The sequence below is a fragment of the Lissotriton vulgaris genome, chromosome 2_1 (assembly GCF_964263255.1).
Source record: "Lissotriton vulgaris chromosome 2_1, aLisVul1.2, whole genome shotgun sequence".
NCBI classification, from domain to species: domain Eukaryota; kingdom Metazoa; phylum Chordata; class Amphibia; order Caudata; family Salamandridae; genus Lissotriton; species Lissotriton vulgaris.
This window is the reverse complement of record NC_141687.1, coordinates 2,033,711,715-2,033,731,556: the sequence shown is the minus strand read 5'-3', so window position 1 is coordinate 2,033,731,556 and position 19,842 is coordinate 2,033,711,715. Positions and strand designations below refer to the sequence as shown.

At 46.1% G+C, this 19,842-nt stretch overlaps 1 protein-coding gene across 1 annotated transcript in view; it reads right to left on the bottom strand.

Annotated features, from left to right (window-relative positions):
• The window catches only part of ATP8B4 (ATPase phospholipid transporting 8B4 (putative)), a 3,619,152-nt gene that overhangs the window by 1,047,923 nt on the left and 2,551,387 nt on the right, over positions 1–19,842 (bottom strand). Inside the window, exon 18 of the mRNA XM_086958264.1 lies at positions 14,957–15,068. Coding sequence (XP_086814390.1) covers positions 14,957–15,068 — 112 coding nt within the window. The remainder of the gene's footprint in view (positions 1–14,956; positions 15,069–19,842) is intronic.

Here is a 19,842-nt window from a genome sequence, read left to right as displayed (position 1 = left end):
TTTTTTCACAAAATTTAGCTGCACACAGCAGTCCTTCTTTATCCAAGATTTATTTACCAAACAGAGCCAGTCTGTCAACCGAAGCGTTTCGGCCTTGTGGCCTTTGTCACGGTAGGGAGACACTACTTTCATCATCCATTTAGGCATTTCCTGTTAAAAACAACCCCATTGCATTATGGGAGTTGTAGTTCTTTGCAACATTCCCCAAACGACAGATAACACATTATTGTGCTTATGTGGCTTTGTATTGCATTTTTTACAGGCATATCATTTTCTTTGCACAAAGATGGACTGCAGGGTTACAAAACATATAAGGTTATATGATTAGTTCACTCTGAATAATTTTTATATATAGTTTTTGATTATTATTAAAATTGCATTGTGATATATGGTTGCTCTCATGTAGTCAATAAGGAATCCATTTTTGTATTGTTCCCTATGTTTCACATGTTTGGCAATTCCTTATTGTTCTCACCCATGTGTATAGTACACCATTTTTTCTCAGTCCTCATGTCCTTTTTATTGCTCTTTGTGTCGGATTAGTACCCTCTCTACTTAATTTTTGATTGGTATCCTTATCTTTCAATCTATGCCATATACAGAGTTCATCTGGGTACCCAGTAATTGGAAGGCTTTTTAGATGTTTTTTCTGGTTTCTCCATATTTTTCTTTTCAAACCTGTATTCAAAGGTGAGTGTACATCTCTTCAACATTATTCAGGCCCCTCTGAGCCTTAGTTCGTAGCCGCATGATGTATTTGGATTGCATTTGTCTCAATTTTCTTCTTCGGTCCCTGAGTCTTTCATTATGCATGACAGTATCCAGACCGAAAAATTAATTTTTCCTCCAATCATTATTTTGACACTTTGCTAGATGCTTGGACGTTGCATAATTCATATCCTTGTTCTTAAGAGCTCTTATGTGCTCCAATATTTGTTTCTTGAGCATGAATGTTGTGCTCCCAACATATCTTTTACCACACTCACATTGTATTACATATACTACGTATTGCGTGGTGCACGTGATTTTCTGGTTTAATTTAATGGTTTTTCCTTCTGAATCCATTATCTCCTTCTTATTGCATGCTTTAAAATTTAAGCACTTTCTGAATCCCATCTGTTGCTGTGTGAGCCATGTTTCTGTTACTGCAGTTTGGAAATGGCTCTTAATCAAGATTAAGAAGGAAAAACGCACAGAAAGAAAAAAAAGAAATGCCAAAAGAAGCAACAGAAGTCCTCAAAGACGAAAAAAAGTGCATGAAGAAGGAAAACGTGCAGAAAGAAGAAACAGAAGAGCAGGAAGAAGCCTTGTTGCAAAATCATCCAGTACCCTCAACTTTTTCAGATGGATACTGGTGGTAACTGAGTCAGACTAACCCGTCCTAGAGCCAGTGCTATGTTAAAAGACACTTAGAATACAGTAAAAACACCTACATACACTAGGGAACACTATGCGTTTGGGTCTCCCTGTGATTAGCATGACCTCCTCTGTAAGCCCTTAGTATGTAATAGGGCAGGGGGATTAAAACTACCTCTTAAAACGCTCCACAGGGTGTGTTTGCACACATCACCTTATGCCCCGTCCCTTCATCACGGTGCAAACATACTATCTGGCCGCTTTATGTTGGGAGATTAAGTCCCCTTGAATCCTGATAATCCCTAGGGTCCAACTAGCCCACTATGTACCTCCAGTAAGGGCCACAGTGCTGCCATGCAGAGAGATGTAAAAAGGGGCACGGCCTAGATCACCTCTTTGCAACGCAGCACAGTGGCGCTTACTGGAAGCACCTGGTGGACTAATTGGCCCCCAAGGTCCATCAGGATTGAAGGGATATATTCCCCCAATTTAAAACGCACCACAGGGTGTGTTTGTACACGTCACCTCAGGCCCGTCTCCTCCCTTCACCATTGTGTAAACGCGCCCTGTGGCAGTTTTAAGTTGGGAGATTAAGTCCCCTTGAATCCTGAGGGCCCCTAGGGTCCAACTAGCCCACTAGGTACCTCCAGTAAGCGAGACATAGCTGCGTTGCAGAGAGGTATAAAAAGGGGCACGGCCTAGACCACCTCTCTGCAACGCAGCGCAGTGGTGCTTACTGGAAACACCTGGTGGGCTAGTTGGCCCCCTGGAGCTCTCAGGATTGAAGGGGAATACTGAGGATCCCTAGGGGCAAATTAGTCCACTAGATACGTTCAGTAAGCACCATTGCAGAAAGGTGTAAAATGGGGCACGGCCTGCACCACCTCTCTGCAACGCAGCGCAGTCCACCGGGGGCTGCGTTGCAGAGAGGTGTTTAGAGGCTACGCCCCTTTTTACAACACTCTACAACGCAGCTCTGTGGCACTTACTGGAGGTACCTGGTGGGCTAGTTGGCCCCCAGGTACCCTCAGGATTGACGAGGAATTAATTCCCCAACTTAAACCGCACCACAGGTCACACATGTCAACTCAGGCCCGCCCCTCCCTCCACCACTGTGCAAACACACCCGTGGCGGGTTTTAAGTTGGGGGATTAACCCCCTTGAATCCCTGGGGTGCAACTAGACCACCAGCTAACTCCACTAAGTGCCACAGAGCTGCGTTGCAGAGAGGTGTAAAAATGGGCGTGGCATCAGAACACCTCTTTGCAATGCAGCCCCCTGGCACATACTGGAGGTTCCTGGTGGGCTAGTTGGCCCCCAGGGACACCCATTATTCAAGGGGAATTATTTCCCCATCAGAAAACGCGCCAGGGGGCGATGCCAGTCTTTTTTTTTGGCCCTGAGGACCCCATCCCCCCGGACCTGCCCCCTAATTTTTTTTAAATGGAAAAATGTGGAAGGGATACACGTGGCCCCCCTCTCGAGGCCTTAATCGGTCCCGGTAACTCATCCCCGGGGCATGGCCTTTTTCGTTTGTTTTTTACTTTTGGGGAGGGGGGCCGCATACATAAATAATATGAACAGGCAAAATACATAATGTTATGGCTTTCCAGATGTAGGTGACATTTTTTAAGGATTCAGTATTTTACCGAATCAGTAATTTAAGGATTCGGTAAAATACTGAATTCTTAACATACCGATTCGGTAAAATACCGAATCCAGGATGTAGGAGGCACTCAAGTTAGTGCATTCCTCAGTTAAGGAAAAATTACCTACATCCCATTTGCCTGTTCTTAAATACTGAATCAGTATGATTCGGTATTTAAGAATCGGTAATCTGGGATTACCTACATCTGGCCCTTAGTCTCTTCATTCTCATTCCGCACCATTCATTCTCACTCATTTTGACTCACTCAATCTCATTCTGAATTACCTTGACTCAATTACTCTCGCTGATTTTTACTCACTCAGTCTAACTCACTCAGACTCTCATTCATTCAGTCTCACACTACTAATTCTCACACACACTAACACTTAGTTACACTGACTTTCATTCTCCCTCACTCTCATTTATTCTGACTCATACTCTCTCCCACCATGCATTTGCACACACACTGACTCACTGCTTCACTGATTAACTGACTCTCGCACTTTCACTCACATACATATATGCTCTCCCTCACAGACACAAACTATCATGTCTATACATCAATATAGATGCCATGTTTAAAGCATTTTTTTTCTTGCACTCGTTGAAGCGATCGAGACATTGAATATAGTGGAAGAGAGCATATTAAGGCCGGAGATCCCCTGAACACATGGAAAAAAGTGATAAACAAACAGGTGTGCGAAATCTCATTTGACCTGGACAGTAAATCCCTCCACTCTTAGACCTGTTGAATAGTTTTTACAGAGCAGGTAAAGCCCAGGCTTATCTAAGTGACGCTATTACACCCTCAGCTCGAAGCAAAATTCTGTCCATGAGACTAATCACCTTAGGAATCGCAGATTTTAATCCTGCGTGGGCTCGTCGAAGGGAAGCCACTAAATACAGACGCTGCCCATACAAGAGCGTATCGTGGCTCCACCTTCTTTGTTGTTGTCCCAATCTTATCAAGGAACGAAGGAGATTACTGCGTCCGATTTGCTCCACCAACGGAACTAAATTATGTAGCGAAGTGTCAGCCATGTGTTTTTCAAAGCCTAGCACGATCCTAGCTAGACTGGGGACATTTATCCTTCATATCACGACTGCCCTAAAACTGGCAAATGAACGTAATAAAACCCTGGGGAAGAATACTACAAAACCAGCATAAGGGTGTTGAAGTGGCCTAATCTGTGCATTGATGCTTGTCTGCACTTCAAGCAACCACTCCATGAAAGCCCCTTTAATTGTTAATGGTCTAGAGGCCAAGGGAATTGAATCATAGCCTTATAATGCCACCATAGTACAACATGGGATTCCGGACTGCCACCAAAGCACACCTCCAAAAACACAAAACACTGGGGAAGATTGACTTTGGTGGAATTGGGGAGGGAAGCCAAACTTCTTTATCAAAACACATTTTAAACCCCTGTTACAAATAACAGCTTTTAATTATTTGTTCTAGCTGCAATATGATAAGCACTTTTACTGTAATGATTTTAATTACTTGTACAGTTAATAATTAAATAGTCAATTGTCAAAGTTGTGAGAGGGTATGGTGAGAGGTTTATTGGCATGTCGTCACAGGCACTTTAGAGCCTAAGTCTGTGGGGCCCATGGCTATGTTTAGCAGTGATACTTTAGGATGTATTAAATGGGGGAGACACTATGGCATGCCGGGTCCCTGAGACCATGGCAGGGATTTCACCAGCCCTTGACAGTCTCTCTGCTGGCTCAAGCAGGCGCTAACTGCATCAAGCTGTTGGTGGACTGGCCAGAAAACAAGGAGGGCAAAGCTGTTGAGTCCATAAAGGAAAGCCGTCACTGCTAGCCAGTTTGCTGAACTGTCTTTCTGCTTTCACTTATTATCAAATTCTGATTCTGTAATCTTTAGAGACCTAGCCTACTTGTTCACTGTTCTCCTGGATCAGATCTTTCACTTTTAGGGATTTTTGGTTTGTGATTGATTATATAATGTTTTAAAATGTGATGAGATATCTGCACTTAAACTTTGCCATTGTTTTTGGTAAACTTTCTTGGAACTGTCTAGAATGTTTCTCTGTAGTATAGCAATACAATACCTTGCTATAACTCCAGATACAAGAGGCATGACTCCACTGGATCCTCAACTAGATTATTTCCTCAACATGGATGAGAGCTGAGTGACAGTAGGACAGGTGGCAGATGGGTATAAATGGGAAGTCTATATCTCTGGATGTCTTTTAACCTGCCCCCAACTTTCCACACACAACAAAGCGGTCCCTCTCCTGGTCTTCTAGAACAAGCTAAAGAATAGAAGGGACAGAATACAGGCCCATGCATAAACTGTCTTTATTTTAAAATAAATCTGCCTAATTATGAACTACAACTGGAAAACCTGTCCTCAAAAACTGCAGTCTAATTAAACTGAATTGCTTGTGTAATGTAGCTGTCATTATTTAAAGCACTCAGACACTCAGCAGATCTAGTTATAGCGCCGCTGGCATCCAGCTCAATGGGGCTTCCCGAGGCTACCTTGGATGGCCGGTACACACAATGGCGTGAGTGCAGTTCTGAGCGGGGAAAGGCTGGAGGCCCACAGTGCTCCCTTTCTAAACTTATCTGTAGGTAGCTGGTCTGCAGGTATGATGTCTTATGCTAACATTATTCCTCCTGGCGGTGCCTTACTGTGGGAAGCCCAGTAGCACATCCCCATTCCTTGGGAATTCTGGTTCCCAGAATTCTCTCTACAGAATGATATCCTGCGCAATCTAAAATGGCCGTCCAGCTTTTTTCACCAACGATTTTTTTCCCTAATTGAAAATGGCAACACCTGTTTTTGATGCAATTTCCTGCTTTTAAGAGTATATACAGGAGCTTGTCCTTTTTAGGTTTCGCCTACGCAGCGCGCATGTGCTTCATAGGCAAAAATACCTTTTCCGATCGCCAGGGCTTTTCAGCCAAACACGTGCATGCGTCCCATAGCGTGCAATGGCAGCACGTGCATGTGAGGCAATTTATTTGCGGGAGCGAGCGCCGCCATATGGTAGCAGTTATCGCTCCCGCAAGTAAATTGCGCAGGCCCCCAACCTCCCCCTGCTTCTAGCGCGCGTACACACAACTCCGGGCTTTTTTTTTTTTTAACTTTAAGCGCAAGGCGCGCGTGCGGCCAATGCTTGTTTTGTGTTGATATTGTCCAGACCATACTCTATAGAGGTGAAGTCTTGCTTGTGGAAGATTCACCCGCCATTTTATTTCCTCTACAGAGCCTGTGACATTAAAATGTTTAAAGAAGCAATTTTTGTAATGTTTTTTCACTGATGCTTCCTTCAAGCTAAATACGGGCTACATTCATTTTTTAACGTAGCATGAATATTATATATCAATTATTGGTGGTTGACACGATTTGGAACCAGCATGAGTTTCCGTTCAATATTTAAATTGCTGTTTCTCTCTGTGTAGACACATAATGGAACACTATATATATCTAGATTAACTCTATGGTCCTTCACTTTTGGATTTCACTAGGTTCTTTATTACGTCTTGATGGTCTCCTCTGCATGTAGCACTTTTTTAGATCTCACGATGCATGCACTTAATGGAATTATTGATTTTTCCTTACTGAGAACCTTATAATTAATTGGCCAGTTGATTTATTTTGTGCATTAGATGAAGCTTCTAACTCCACCATCCAAGAGGCATAAAGACGCCCTCTCCTTCTATCTAACCCGGGTCACTCCAGAAGGTTCTGGTGGTTTTGGAAGTGTTTTCGCATACGCGCAGACATTAGCTTGATACTTCTTGGTACTGGAGGTGAGGGCATTTACTGCTGTCATTTCATGACACGAGTGGACTTATTTAATCAACTATTTTAGAGTGTTATTTGAAAAGCATCCTCTTCACTTTTATGCCCCAGGCCCTACCGCTTTAAAATAGTGGAAGTTCTGCTTCAGAGAACGGCACTCGTTTCACTTTTTGTCCCTCTACTTCACCCTGACCATCCCCTCATTCTTCTTAAAACATCCCCACTACCCCCGCCGTACTTCTCTTAAACCCACCCACCTCCCTCGACAATGGAAGCCAGGATTATCTATTAGCCGACTTCTCTATCTCATAGCTCTTTGTGCACACGTCCCCTCTCCCTCTGTCTCTGAGTTTGAGCCATCTTTCTTCGCTGCTGGCCAGATAAAACCCTCAGATGGGGCTCCTCCATATGTACAATTTGCATCATGTTAACTGCCCAGTGCTTATATTGTGTGCTTAAAGCTTCATGTGCAATTTCAAGATGTTTCTAAGAGCTACGTCAGGGGCAATAAGGGCTATATAAATGCAATTACAATTACTAGACGGATTCTGTTCCAGTTGCCTTTCTTTAGTGGAACCAGGTTCTTTCTTGACCGGTCTAATCATGCTGACTTTGTCCCAGTGCAGTCTACTGATGCTGAAACATACATTCATTGCATGCTTTGACGGGCACAGCAGCATTCTATGGTGCATGCCAGGTGTAAATGCCTCACTTCACTGACAGTCCTCAATTCCTTTAGTCCACTAGTGTCTTTTCTGGGAGTCAGACTGAGCACATCAGTAGGCTCCACCTTGCTGCCTTACTCAGCATGTTACTTCACAAAAAAAATTACATTTTGATTCAAAACTGTGAGTCGTGGTAAGATAGTGTTGGTTTGTAAAAATAGGAGGTATGTGTGTGGGCCTGTGTAATGGCACTGAAAGCCTTTTGTATAACACACAATAATGAAAGTTAATTATTTGGGACTTTAACATTAACTTAAAAGTAAGTGAAACTCGTGAGTTCAACACATTCGTCAAGAACGTGTATCTCCCGCATTTTATTTCTGTGCTGAATGCGGCAGTAATCGTGGAACTGAAAGCTTTAATAGTGGTCCTCTTACCAAAATGATGACAAGTGTACAATATTTTTATATTGCTGAATTCAGCCCACTGCTCAACGGATTTAGAAGCATTTCAACGCAGTCCTGCGGTTGTCACTTAGACTCGCGCAGATACTCATCGAAAGACTAACACTGTCACTCACACTCAGGCACAAATGCTCACACATGCACGAACTTCCAAATACACATACTTGATGCCGGAGTTCTAGCAATCTCGCTCTCTCGCACACACACACATAGTCGCATGCACAATCCTATCCAGATTCAACCGACTTACATTGACAAATTCATAAGATAATCACTCATGCACTCACACAACATGCTCACAGTGCTTTTCAAAAACATACACTTCAACAACGAACCAGCAGCTCGCACTGCTTATATTGCTCACAAGCCACAACTTACAAAAAACAAGCATTGGCATAGCCAATAGGTTTCGCCTTTGGGACCTTATAAGTCTTTAATAATGCAGCACATTATCCTTGGTGCAACATGAACTGTTGCATGGCTAAACACTTATAATGTCCCAAAGGCGAGACCTATTGGCTATGCCAATGCTTGTTCCTTTTGCATTTGAAAGTGTCCTAAAGTTAGGTGTGTTTCCTCACTCCCAATTCCAGTCCAGGGGACTCAGTTTTTCTAGAATATTTGGCCTCCTGTGCTCCCAGTTTCTTCTCCTGCTTATTCGCCTCTTGTTCCGTGCTACTAACCTTGGATTTCCACCATCAGAGAATTGCTGTCTTCTGATGTTTTTTTGCCCTTGGGATTTTTCCTGCATCCGTGGTTCCTGCCTGAAGGCACTATCTGCCAGACGTTCCATGTGTCAGCAGCATCATGACTACTGTAAGGGCATATATCTGCCCTATCTCTGGCAGGAAAGTACAGCCAAGGCAAAGGACTTAAGTCTCCTTATTGTCCACATCCTCCTGACCGGCATCCGGATCATCTCACAAGTTCGCACTACATAAAAGTCAAATTGAATAAATACATTTGGGAAAACTGTTCTTCAAGTGACTTTTTAATGATTCAATCAATCAATCAATCAATCAATCAGAGTACTTGTAAAGCGTGCTATTAACCCGTGAGGTTCTCAAGGCACTGAGGGGAGGTCTTGAGGAGTCTTCTGAAGGCGGGTAGGTCTTGGGTCTGCCGTAGGTGGGTAGGGAGGGTGTTCCAGGTCTTGGCGGCGAGGTAGGAGAAGGATCTGCTGCCGGAGGTGGTTTGTTGGATGCAGGGAACAGCGGCGACGGCGAGGCTGGCGGAGCGGTGCTGGAGGGTTGGGGTGTAGAAGCTGAGTCTGCTGTTCAGGTAGGCTGGTCCGGCGTTGTGGAGTGTTTTGTGTGCGTGGGTGAAGAGCTTGAAGGTGATCCTCTTGTCCACGGGGAGCCAGTGTAGGTTTCTCAGGTGGGGGGTGATGTGGCGGTGGGGGGGTGATGTGGCTGCGGTGGGCGACGTTGATAATCAGTCGGGCGTAGGCGTTTTGGATGCGTTGTAGTCGTCGTAGGTGTTTGGCTGGGATTCCTGCATAGTCCAGTCTGCTGCTGATGAGGGCCTGTGTCACCGTTCTTCTAGTTTCGGTCGGGATCCACTTGTAGATCCTTCGGAGCATATGGAGGGTGTTGTAGCAGGAGGAGGAGACGGCGTTGACCTGTTTAGACATGGAGAGGGAGGAGTCGAGGATGAATCCTAGGTTGCATGGGTGTCGGTGCTGTTCCCAGTGTGATCCGCCACCAGGACTCATCCCAGGCTGAAGGGGTGGGTCCGAGGATGAGTACCTCTGTCTTGTCCGAGTTCAGCTTCAGACGGCTGTTCCTCATCCAGTCGGCGAGCCTTCATTCCCTCGTGGAGGTTGGTTTTGGCGGTGTGCGGGTCCTTGGTGAGGGAGAGGATGAGCTGGGTGTCGTCAGCGTAGGACATGATATTGAGATCGTGTTGGCGGGCCACTTGTGCGATGGGGGCCATGTAGATGTTGTACAGCGTCGGGATGAGCCCTGGGGGATGCCGCAGATGATGTTGGTGGCCTCGGATCGGAAGGGCAGGAGGCAGACACTCTGGGTTCTGCCAGAGAGGAAGGACGTGTTCCAGTCAAGGGCCTTCTCTTGGATTCCGGCTTCTAGGAGGCGTGTCTTTAGAGTGCGATGGCAGACTGTGTCGAAGGCGGCTGACAGGTCCAGGAGGATGAGGGCTGATGTTTCGCAGTTGTCTAGTTGGCGCCTGATGTCGTCTGTGGCGGCGATGAGGGCTGTCTCGGTGCTGTGGTTTTGTCTGAACCCGGACTGGGATGGGTCCAAGATGGTGTTGTCTTCCAGGTGGTGGGCCAGTTGCATGTTGATGATTTTCTCGATGACCTTCACCGGGAGCGGGAGCAGCAAGATGGGCCGGAAGTTCTTGAGGTCCTTGGGGTCCACCTTGGGCTTCTTGAGGAGGGCGTTGATTTCGGCGTGTTTCCAGCTTTCCAGGAATGTCGCTGTTTCGAAGGAGATGTTAATGACCTTCCATAGTTGGGGTGCGATGGCAGCGTCTGCTTTGTTGAATACGTGGTGTGGGCACAGGTCTGACGGAAATCCTGAGTGGATGGAGTTCATGACCTTGTGTGTCTCGTCGTCATTGACGTTGGACCAGGAGGTCAGGCGGTTGGCACTGGTGGTGTTCACAGGGGAGGTGGGGTCCGGCGTTGTCATGGCGGTCATGGTGTTGAAGCTGTCACGGATGTCAGCGATCTTGCGGTGGTAGAAGATGGCCAGTGATTTGCACAGTTCTTATGAGGGCTGTATATGGCGCTGGGGTTGGAGAGTTCCTTCACGATACTGAAAAGCTCTTTGCTGTAGTGTGCGTTGTTATCCAGGCAGTCTTTGAAGGAGGATCTCTTGGCTAATCTGATGAGGTGGTGATGTCTGCGGGTGACGTCCTTGTGGGCTGCGTGGTTGTCCGGAGTGCGTTCGTGGAGCCATATCTTCACCAGTTTCCAGCATGCGCGTTTGGAGGTCTGCAGCTCGTCGGTGAACCAGGTGGCACTCATGCTGGCGCGGTTGTTGGAGAGTTTCTTGAGTGGGGCGAAGGTGTTGGTGCAGTCGTCGATCCACTGTCTGAGGTTGCGGGCTGTGGTGTCTGGGTTGGTGGGGTCGGTGGGTGGGTTTTGGGCGAGGGTGATGATCAGCTGGTCTTCGGTGATATTGTAGATATAGCTGTTGGGTGCGGTGATGCGTGGTTGGTTTATTGAAGATGAAATGGATGCAGCGGTGGTCGGTCCAGTGGAGTTCGGTGTTGTGGTCGAAGGTGACGTGGGTGCCTGTGGAGAAGACGGGGTCCAGCGTGTGGCCAGCGGCCTGGGTGGGTGTGGTGACAAGTTGTATGAGGCCGAGGCCAGCGAGGTTGTCGATCAGGGTGGCGGAGTTGGCGTCGTTGTTGTTCTCGAGATGGATATTCAGGTCCCCGAGGAGGCTGTAGTCCGTGGAGGCGAGTGCGTGGACGCTGGCGAGGTCGGCGATGGAGTCGCTGAATTGAGCTCAGGGTCCAGGGGGTCTGTAGATGAGTGTTCTTCTGAGGATGGTGTTGGCGGTGTTGAGTGTGTCGTCTGCATGGGTGGCGGCCTTGAGGGTGGACTTGTGGACGATGGCTATTCCTCCTCCGATTCTGTTGGAGCGATCCCTGCGGGTGATCTTGTAGCTGTCCGGGATGGCTATGGCGATGTCGGGCGCCGAGGAGTCGTTCCACCAGGTCTCGGTCAGGAAGGCCAAGTCTGGGGCGGAGGTGTCGAGCAGATCCCAGAGCTCGACGGCGTGTTTGCGTGCGGAGCGGGTGATGAGGAGTATGCAGCGGAGGTAGTTGGGTCCAGTCCTTGGAGGTTTGGTGGCTCTGTCGCAGGTGAAGCTGCAGGTGTTGCAGGAGAAAGGTCTGTGAGTCAGTTTCGGGGCGGCTTGGAAGCAGGTGTGGTTTTGGCCGGCGTTGAGTGCGTAGAGGGTGCTGGCGTCGTAGCGGAGTCTGGTGTTGTGGCGTTCGCGGGGTCCAGGGGTTCTGGTGTTGGGCGCGGTCCAGGCGCGGACGGGCGCAGACGGGCTTGCCTTTGCTGCACCTTTGGCACGCCAGCAGCGCGTCCGTTGCACGGCCTCCATAAGAGGGGTATAGGGAGGGAGGAGCAGCTGGGAGGCAGGAGCGAGGTGTCCAATGGGGAGCAGGTGGGGGCGGGGCCACAGGGATGCAGCGCCGGGAAGGAGTGGGAAACAGCAGGAAAACAGCCGGGTGGCAGGGAGCAGGTACGAGGCAGCTGGCGGCCATGTGGTGGCGTGGGGAGCAACCTGCCTGCGAGCAGGGTCAGACGTCGCTCCTACGCCACTGTGCGGCCTCCTTAAGAGGGGGTGAGGGAGGGAGGAGCAGCTGGGAGGTGGGTGCGGGTCATCCAATGGGGATTAGAGGGGCGGGCCGCAAGGATGCAGCGGCAGGAAGGAGCAGAAAACGACGGGAAAACAGGCGGGTGGCAGCGAGCAGGTACGAGGCAGCTAGCTGCCATGTGGTGGCGTTGGGAGCGACCTGCCTGCGAGCAGGGTCAGAGGTCGCTCCTACGCTACTGCGCGCCCTCCTTAAGAGGGGGATAGGGATGGAAGAGCAGCTGGGAGGCGGGAGCGGGGTGTCCAATGGGGAGAAGGGGGGCGGGGACGCAGGGAAGCAGTGGCGGGAAGGAGCGGGAAACAGTGGGAAAACAGGCGGGTGGCAGGGAGCAGGTACGAGGCAGCTGGCGGCCCTGTGGTGGCATGGGGAGCGACCTGCCTGCGATTCCATTGAATACCTTTATCTTCCGGAATCCAGACCACGTCAGATACATAAAGTATACATACACAATGCTAAATTCTTCATTGGTGCACTTTCCTTATGTGAATGAAATGCTTTTCTTGCAACTACTTGAGCAATGGCGTTGCGATAGTACCATGAGTTCTCATGCAGGCAATCAAAATGGGCCTCTTTGCCTCTGCCACCAGCTGAGAGGAGTGCGGTTTAGTGTCCCCCACACTCTCCTGGCCCCTGTGCCAATTCAACCTGCAGCATTCATGAAAGCTATGCTTCTGGCCCTGGTACAGCATATGGCTGTTGGTTTTCCTTCTTCTTACTGCTAAGAACTCTGTGGTCTGTTTTATCTGTGTGCTAGTGGATGGGTGGTATGGGTCCGAAACTGTGAACAAGTGATGCCTTGGTTTAAGTGATGGACAATCTTTTAGAAAAAATCGTTTCTGAGCCCAGTGATCTTACTCAGGAGCTCAGCACTATTTTCTAGATTCACGCATGATATTAGTGAAAGTCGGACCTACACATTGAAGCCACTGGCCCGCCTTTCACTGTGCATTTGCAACAGCCCTGATATAAAAGGGGACTGAGATACCCCTCCTGGCAGGTACACTGATACCTGCCAGAGCGGTGAGCAACTGCACCTGCCTGCAGAAGAGGTACCTGGGGGCAGGATTGGATTAGGATAAGAAATTGGTCCGGGCACGCAAAAAAAAGTGGCCCACATTTGCATATTTCTTTTCTGCAAAACAGTGCTTTGTCGAAATTTTTTTAAAAAGGGGGGGTGTAAAAAAATGCACGGATTCGTTTACATTGATGAATCACACCTGAAAACAAGTGAGGCAACTTCTGCTCAGGCCCTCTGCCCCCACACAATATGCATACATTAATGGGCGGGCCCAGCGAGATAAAGGGAGTGACACACCCGTTGATAAGAGCGAGGTAATGAGCTCCCATCTACCTCCACAAAGGCCACTGGCGGCATCGAACAACGCAGAAACCACCCAAATCGGCCCCCCTGACTGCCCAAAAAAGCAGCCCAAGCTGGAAATTGGATACCGGCCCCTCAGGCATTGCCCGAGTGCCCATGCTACCAACCCGACGCTGCCTGGGGGATCCCTGGAACCCTCTTTGCCTACTTTCAAAGTGTGTTGGTTGCGGATGCACTGACGCCTGCCTCTGATGTACTAATTGTTTCATGAACAGCAGCATCTAAAATAACTTGGTTGCTTTGTGCGAAGGAGAAAATAGAATGAAGAACTATATCTACTACGATTGGCCTGCTGCTGCTGTCATCTACTGCGCATGCACACAGACTACCTTGCACCACACACAGCCTTGTTCCATGGCGCAGAGGCGAGTGTGCGCTGTCCAGCATAGGATTTGTAAAATCCCTCGTTGTGCAAAAAGGGGGAGCAAACGCTTATTGTGCCCCCCTGGGGCACTTTCTATGTATAATACGGCCTCAGGTTCCCTATAAAATACTTTCAAGCACTTAGCAATCCATCTGCCAATCAACATAATGATGGCCATTGGTCTGAACCAGTACCGTCAAAACTAAACAAGGCTGCTGGAGCTGTGTGTGCAATGTACCCTGGAATATATATATAGCAAAGAGTAACAAGGCAGCAAAAGCGAAAGGCAATGAAAAGAAAACAAAACAGGCAAAACCACCCAGCCCGCACAAAACCAGAGTACCCCCATAAATGGCACAAACAATAAAAAACACATGGACAAAATAACATGCAAACATTTTTGATCCCATTAGCATGTTTTGTGGGTTCCAAGAATGTATTCCTTAATTTTTCTGGGATCATTCCAAACAAATGCACATCAGCCGCGATACTATCTACAGTAAAACATGAAATTGAAACCTTTTTTGAGAGACAGTCTCAGATGAAGGACAGATTTAAGTTATCCTTTCACTTCAGCCCAACCTTTTTCTCATTTTAGTATGCTAGAAACCTCTGAAGAAAAAATACTATGAGTTTCAATTTCAATTGAAATTTTTTTTTGATTCAGACCTCAACCGAGCTCAACAAATACAAGTACATAAATGTAAAATAGTTATGTCTATACTTTCAAATATAACCATTTTATTTTATGTACTTGTATTTGTTGACCTCAGTTGTGGTCTGACTCAAAGAAAAAAATTAAATTGAAATAGGTTTCTTTATCGAACCGAGAACCCCAAGCAGAGTGCCCTTTTGAGACATCAAATTTCATTGAAGAATACATCAAAAATATATCATTACAAGTTTTCAAAGATGACAACAAAATCTGATGGACTTGCCTTGCTTGTCTCCTGTTAGAATCCAGAGTTTTATGTGAGCCATTAGCAAACTGGTGATGGTCTCCGGTACCCCTTCTTGCAACTTGTCTTCTACGGCAGTAGCGCCCAACAACTTAAAAAGAAACAGGACATTCGGTGAGTACTTAAAGCTGAATGATAGATGGAATGCAATTATTTCCCACAGACCTTATAATGCTAGGGGCACCACTATAAAAAACTATAGGCACAGGGAAAATGTTTTATTCTATGCCAGTACATGTTTTTTCCCTACAATACAAAATATATGAATTCCTATGGTTAGATTCGTACATATATTAGCCATTCTGAATGAGTGCAAAGAACAAGTTACTTACCTTCGGTAACAGTATATCTGTAAGAGACATGTATTAGTTATAGATTCCTTACCTAAGAATTACCCCGAGGTGTCAGACTGCATCCAGAGAATTTTTCTTCAGCAGTACCCCTGCGCATCGATAGGTGGCGCAGGTCAACTCAGCGTTCGTCTTTGGTGTCTTGATCACCGGAATAAAACCGGGGTATCAAGACGCCGCCCCTGCACGCTTACATCACTTCTTTACACGACATTCCACGCCAGAAGTGCAGATCCATGCGAGACACTGACCACTGGTATACAAACCTAGGGCCCTGAAAGGGAGTCCCTTATTCTAGATGTCAGTTCGCAGAAGGCGGAGGATGGGTAGGGCGGTAAGGAACTAGAACTAATATATGTCTCTCTTACAGATATATTGTTACAGAAGGTAAGTAACTTGTTTATCTGAAAGAGACTATTAGTTATAGATTCCTTACCTTACAATAGATAACCCAGCAATGCCAATCTTGGAGGTGGGTCAATGAACCAAGTTCACACCAGAAAGCCCTGGAGAACTGAACGGTCAAAGAAACAGTCTCTCTGGACTTGACTATCCAGGCAGTAATGTTTAGGGAACATGTGTAGTGATGCCCACATGGCTGCCTGACAGATATCACTAAGGGGACTCGACGTCCTAAAGCAGCGGTGGCTGCCATCGCCCTGGTGGAATGGGTGCCCAGTCCTAAAGGAGGCTCCTTTTTCATCAAGGAATCGCAAATTTTAATGCCAAGCATGACCCATCGAGACATGGTCCATTTTTGTACAGCCTAACCTTTCTTGCGCCCACATAGCCAACAAACAGTTGATGGTCCACCTGGAATTGTTTTGTGTGATTCAGATAAAAGGATAATGCACGTTTTGGATCCAAACCATGGCGTCTTTCCTCCTCCTTGGAAGGATGCAGGGGTGGGAGGAAGGTGGGCAAAGTGACGGTGTCTCCTATGTGGAAAGAGGTAACCACTTTGGGAAGAAAAGAAGGTCTAGTTGGGAGGAGAACCATGTCCAGATGGACAGCAAGGAAAGGAGGTTTAGAAGACAGAGCCTGAAGCTCAATCACCCTGCGAGCAGAGGTGATGGCAAACAGAAAGGCAGTCTTTAAAGCCAAGAGTCTGAGAGGACAATTATGTAGTGGCTTGAATGTAGCACACAGAAGAGAAGTCAAACCAAGATTCAAGTACCACTGGGGCATTACAAAAGGAATAGGAGGAAAAAGATGAGCAATGCCCTTAAGAAATCTATTTATAATAGGGGACTTGAAAAAGAAGGCTGACCAGGAAGGCGAAGAAAGGCAGACATGGCCAAAAGAAAGCCTTAAGAGTGTCCAGAGCAGAGCCCTGCTGGGCCAAAGAAAGAATGAAGAGAAGAGCCTCTGAAAGAGGAGCAGAGAGGGGATCCACGGCCTTTGCTGTGCACCATGCCACAAATTGGTTCCATCTACAGGCGTATACCATTTTGGTGGAGGAACGCCTGGCTGCCAAGATAACATTACAGACTTTAGAAGGAAGGTCAAAAGCTGTCAGCTGATGCCGCTCTATCTCCACGAATGGAGGTGGAGGCTGGACAGATTCGGGTGGAGGACCGTCCCCTGCTGCTGCGACAGAAGATCCTCCCGAAGAGGCAGTCTGATCGGAGGATCGATGGCCATGTTTAAGAGCTTGGAATCCGAACAAGGGTGTGATTGCGCACAAGCTATTGTGAGTAATTTGTTGCTCTGTTGCGTGCCACGGAGCTATCACTTTGCAGACCTTAAAGTGTTGAATGTCAATTAAATAAATGCGTCCTCTAATCTTAGAGCTTCAACCTCTGGGCTCTGCTTTGAAGAATCGCCACTGCGATTATATAAGTCTTTTCAATGTATCCAATTATAATTAAAAATAAAGTTGGAAGAATAAGAAATGTTTTCTTGAATTGTATTGATTTTATTTCATATATCTGTATTCTTCTGTAAATGTTGCAAAACACATGTTACAGTGCTTTACTCAATTAACTGAATTTCAATTCGCATTACACGATGATCCCAATGCATTTCGTGCCTATTGGGCACTTCATCAGGGGAATCAAATGGAAATAAGGTATGTCTGTATGAGGGCCCACACTCATTAAAATCTAATATACACAAACTCGTCCAAAGTCAAGGCTTTACGCCTGCACACAAAAAAGTGTTGGAAAAAGAACGCAAAAAACGTGAGATCATAGACCGTCAGTAACTTAGGTAAAGGTTTATAGACAAGTTATAACACACTAATGACATTTAACTAAAAAACCATTTAACAACCCACATGTAAAGGACAATCATCAAATTAGATCAAAGATATTTATTATTTTTTTATTTATTGGTCAAAAGATTGTTTTGCAGTTATTGCTTATATTTCATATTGCTATATTTCCAAAATCTAATTGATTTTTTTTCAAAACTACACCATGAATTTTCATTAAAATCACATAATAAGACATATACATTACATGAGACATAGAAAACAGAGGAGACAAAAACCGTGAATAGACACTTGAACGACGATGGAGGCAAAGCGGTAGATACCCATAAAGGATTAGTGTTGAAAATAGTATAAATATGAAGTAATTTGAGTAGTAGATATGTTATTCAGTTATTTGGGCAGTATATTAGTATAATTGAATATGGAATATGGAATTTGAGAAGTGAACATGTTAGTCTGTTCATTTTTATAGAAAAAGGATAGTGGAGGGATAAAAGAGTGAAGGATTTAAAAAAAATAATGTTTTTTTAAGTCAACTGATGGAAGGATCATTATATATTTTTTAGTGATAAAAGGTGGACTGTTAGGTGTAATTATAGCAGGGAGAGTGTGTCTGAGTGGGATGTAGTTATTTATGGTGTTGATTGGCGTTGTGTTAGTAATGAGTGTATTGGTTAGTGGTATAGGATAGAGTTATGTACTGTTTGTGGGTGATGGTGGATATGTGTGGTAGTTGAGATAGTAGGGTGTGTAGATGTGGTTTGGTTGGGTTGGTGGTGCAAGCTGGTACATTAATCTGTGCATAGTGTTTTGCGTGGTGTATATTTGGTGTGAGTGTGTTGCTCTGTTTGTGGTTGTGGATGGTGTAGGCTGGGTATTGTTAAATGAGAAAAAGGGCAGCATTTCTGGCCCTAGTCCCGACCAGTCTTGAACAGGCCCAAACAGGCAACTACCCTTGTCCTCTGCGCCCTTAACAGGCCCAAACAGGCAACTACCCTTGTCCTCTCCGCCCTTAGCCTCGACGCCCGGGTTGAGACGCCCTAGTAATCAGGTGACCCCTTCAGCCAATGGGAACCCTAGCCCTAACACTATCCAATCACAACACTTGAGATTGTATAAGGGCCCTGCCACAGCACAATTATATCGTTAATGTAGCGTAAGAACATCTGTGCATGCTTTTTCCAGTGTTCCAGACTCAGGATGTGACTTGTCTCAAATTTGTTCATGACAATATTAGCGTAGTATGGCGCTGCGCAATTGCCCATAGATGTGCCTGTGAGCTGTAGATAATATTTGTCTTTCCACTTAAAGTAGCTTTGGTATAGCGTGAAGGTTAGGAGTTCCTTAAGGAATAGCTGAAAGTTTTGGTCAAGTTGAGATTGTAGTAATGTCGCTTCAACTGCTTCTATGCCCAAACTGTGTGGGATCGATTTATAGAGCGATTTTAAGTCTATGGTACATAGCTATACTTCTTCATTGTCAGGTAGAGTAATCTGTTCGATTTTTGTCAAAAAATCAGTGATATCTTTCACGTGAGTTTAAGGTTCAATAACAAAATCTTTTAAATGTGCGTCTCAGAATTGACCTATTGGTTCATGGACGCTCCCTCTTGTATTGACGATAGGTCGAAAAGGTGGTTATTTATGGTCCATGTGTATTTTAGGAGAAGCGTGGCTAAATGGTTAGAGCGGCAGACCCTGATGCAGAAGTCTGGCCTGGGACCAGGGTTCAATTCACGCCTCGGCGGCTCTTGGACTCAATCTCCCTGGACCTGATAATTCTCGCCTCGGTGCCTAGTCTAATCATGGGTCCCACTCTGTGACTCTGGGCAATAGCTTGCTTAATCTCCACAACGGCCCCAGCAGCGCTTGGATGCCTGGCTTCACCTTGGGGGTGCCCAGGAGTGGACTTCTCACAGGAAAGCCAGGAAGGGTTCCACAGCGGTATGAATACAGCACTACGAGACCTCTGGGTAGAGGGCGCTATATAAATACAAACACATTTACACATTTACATTTAGGAAGCATATAAATTGTGGGGGTTCTTGGGTATTGCTTAGTGAGAAACTTTTTGGTTTTGTCTGATATTGTTCCATCCTCATATGCTTTAGTTAAGATCTGAGATAATTGTTCTTGGAATTTTTGTGTTGGGTTGTATCCTAACGGAAATAATATCTCAGAATCATTAACATGAGCGTTAACTTGATTTGAATAAAAGCTGGTGTCCATTAGTACCACGGCGCCACTTTTATCTGCCTTCTGGCAAATAATTTCAGTATTCTGTGATATCTTCCTCAATGT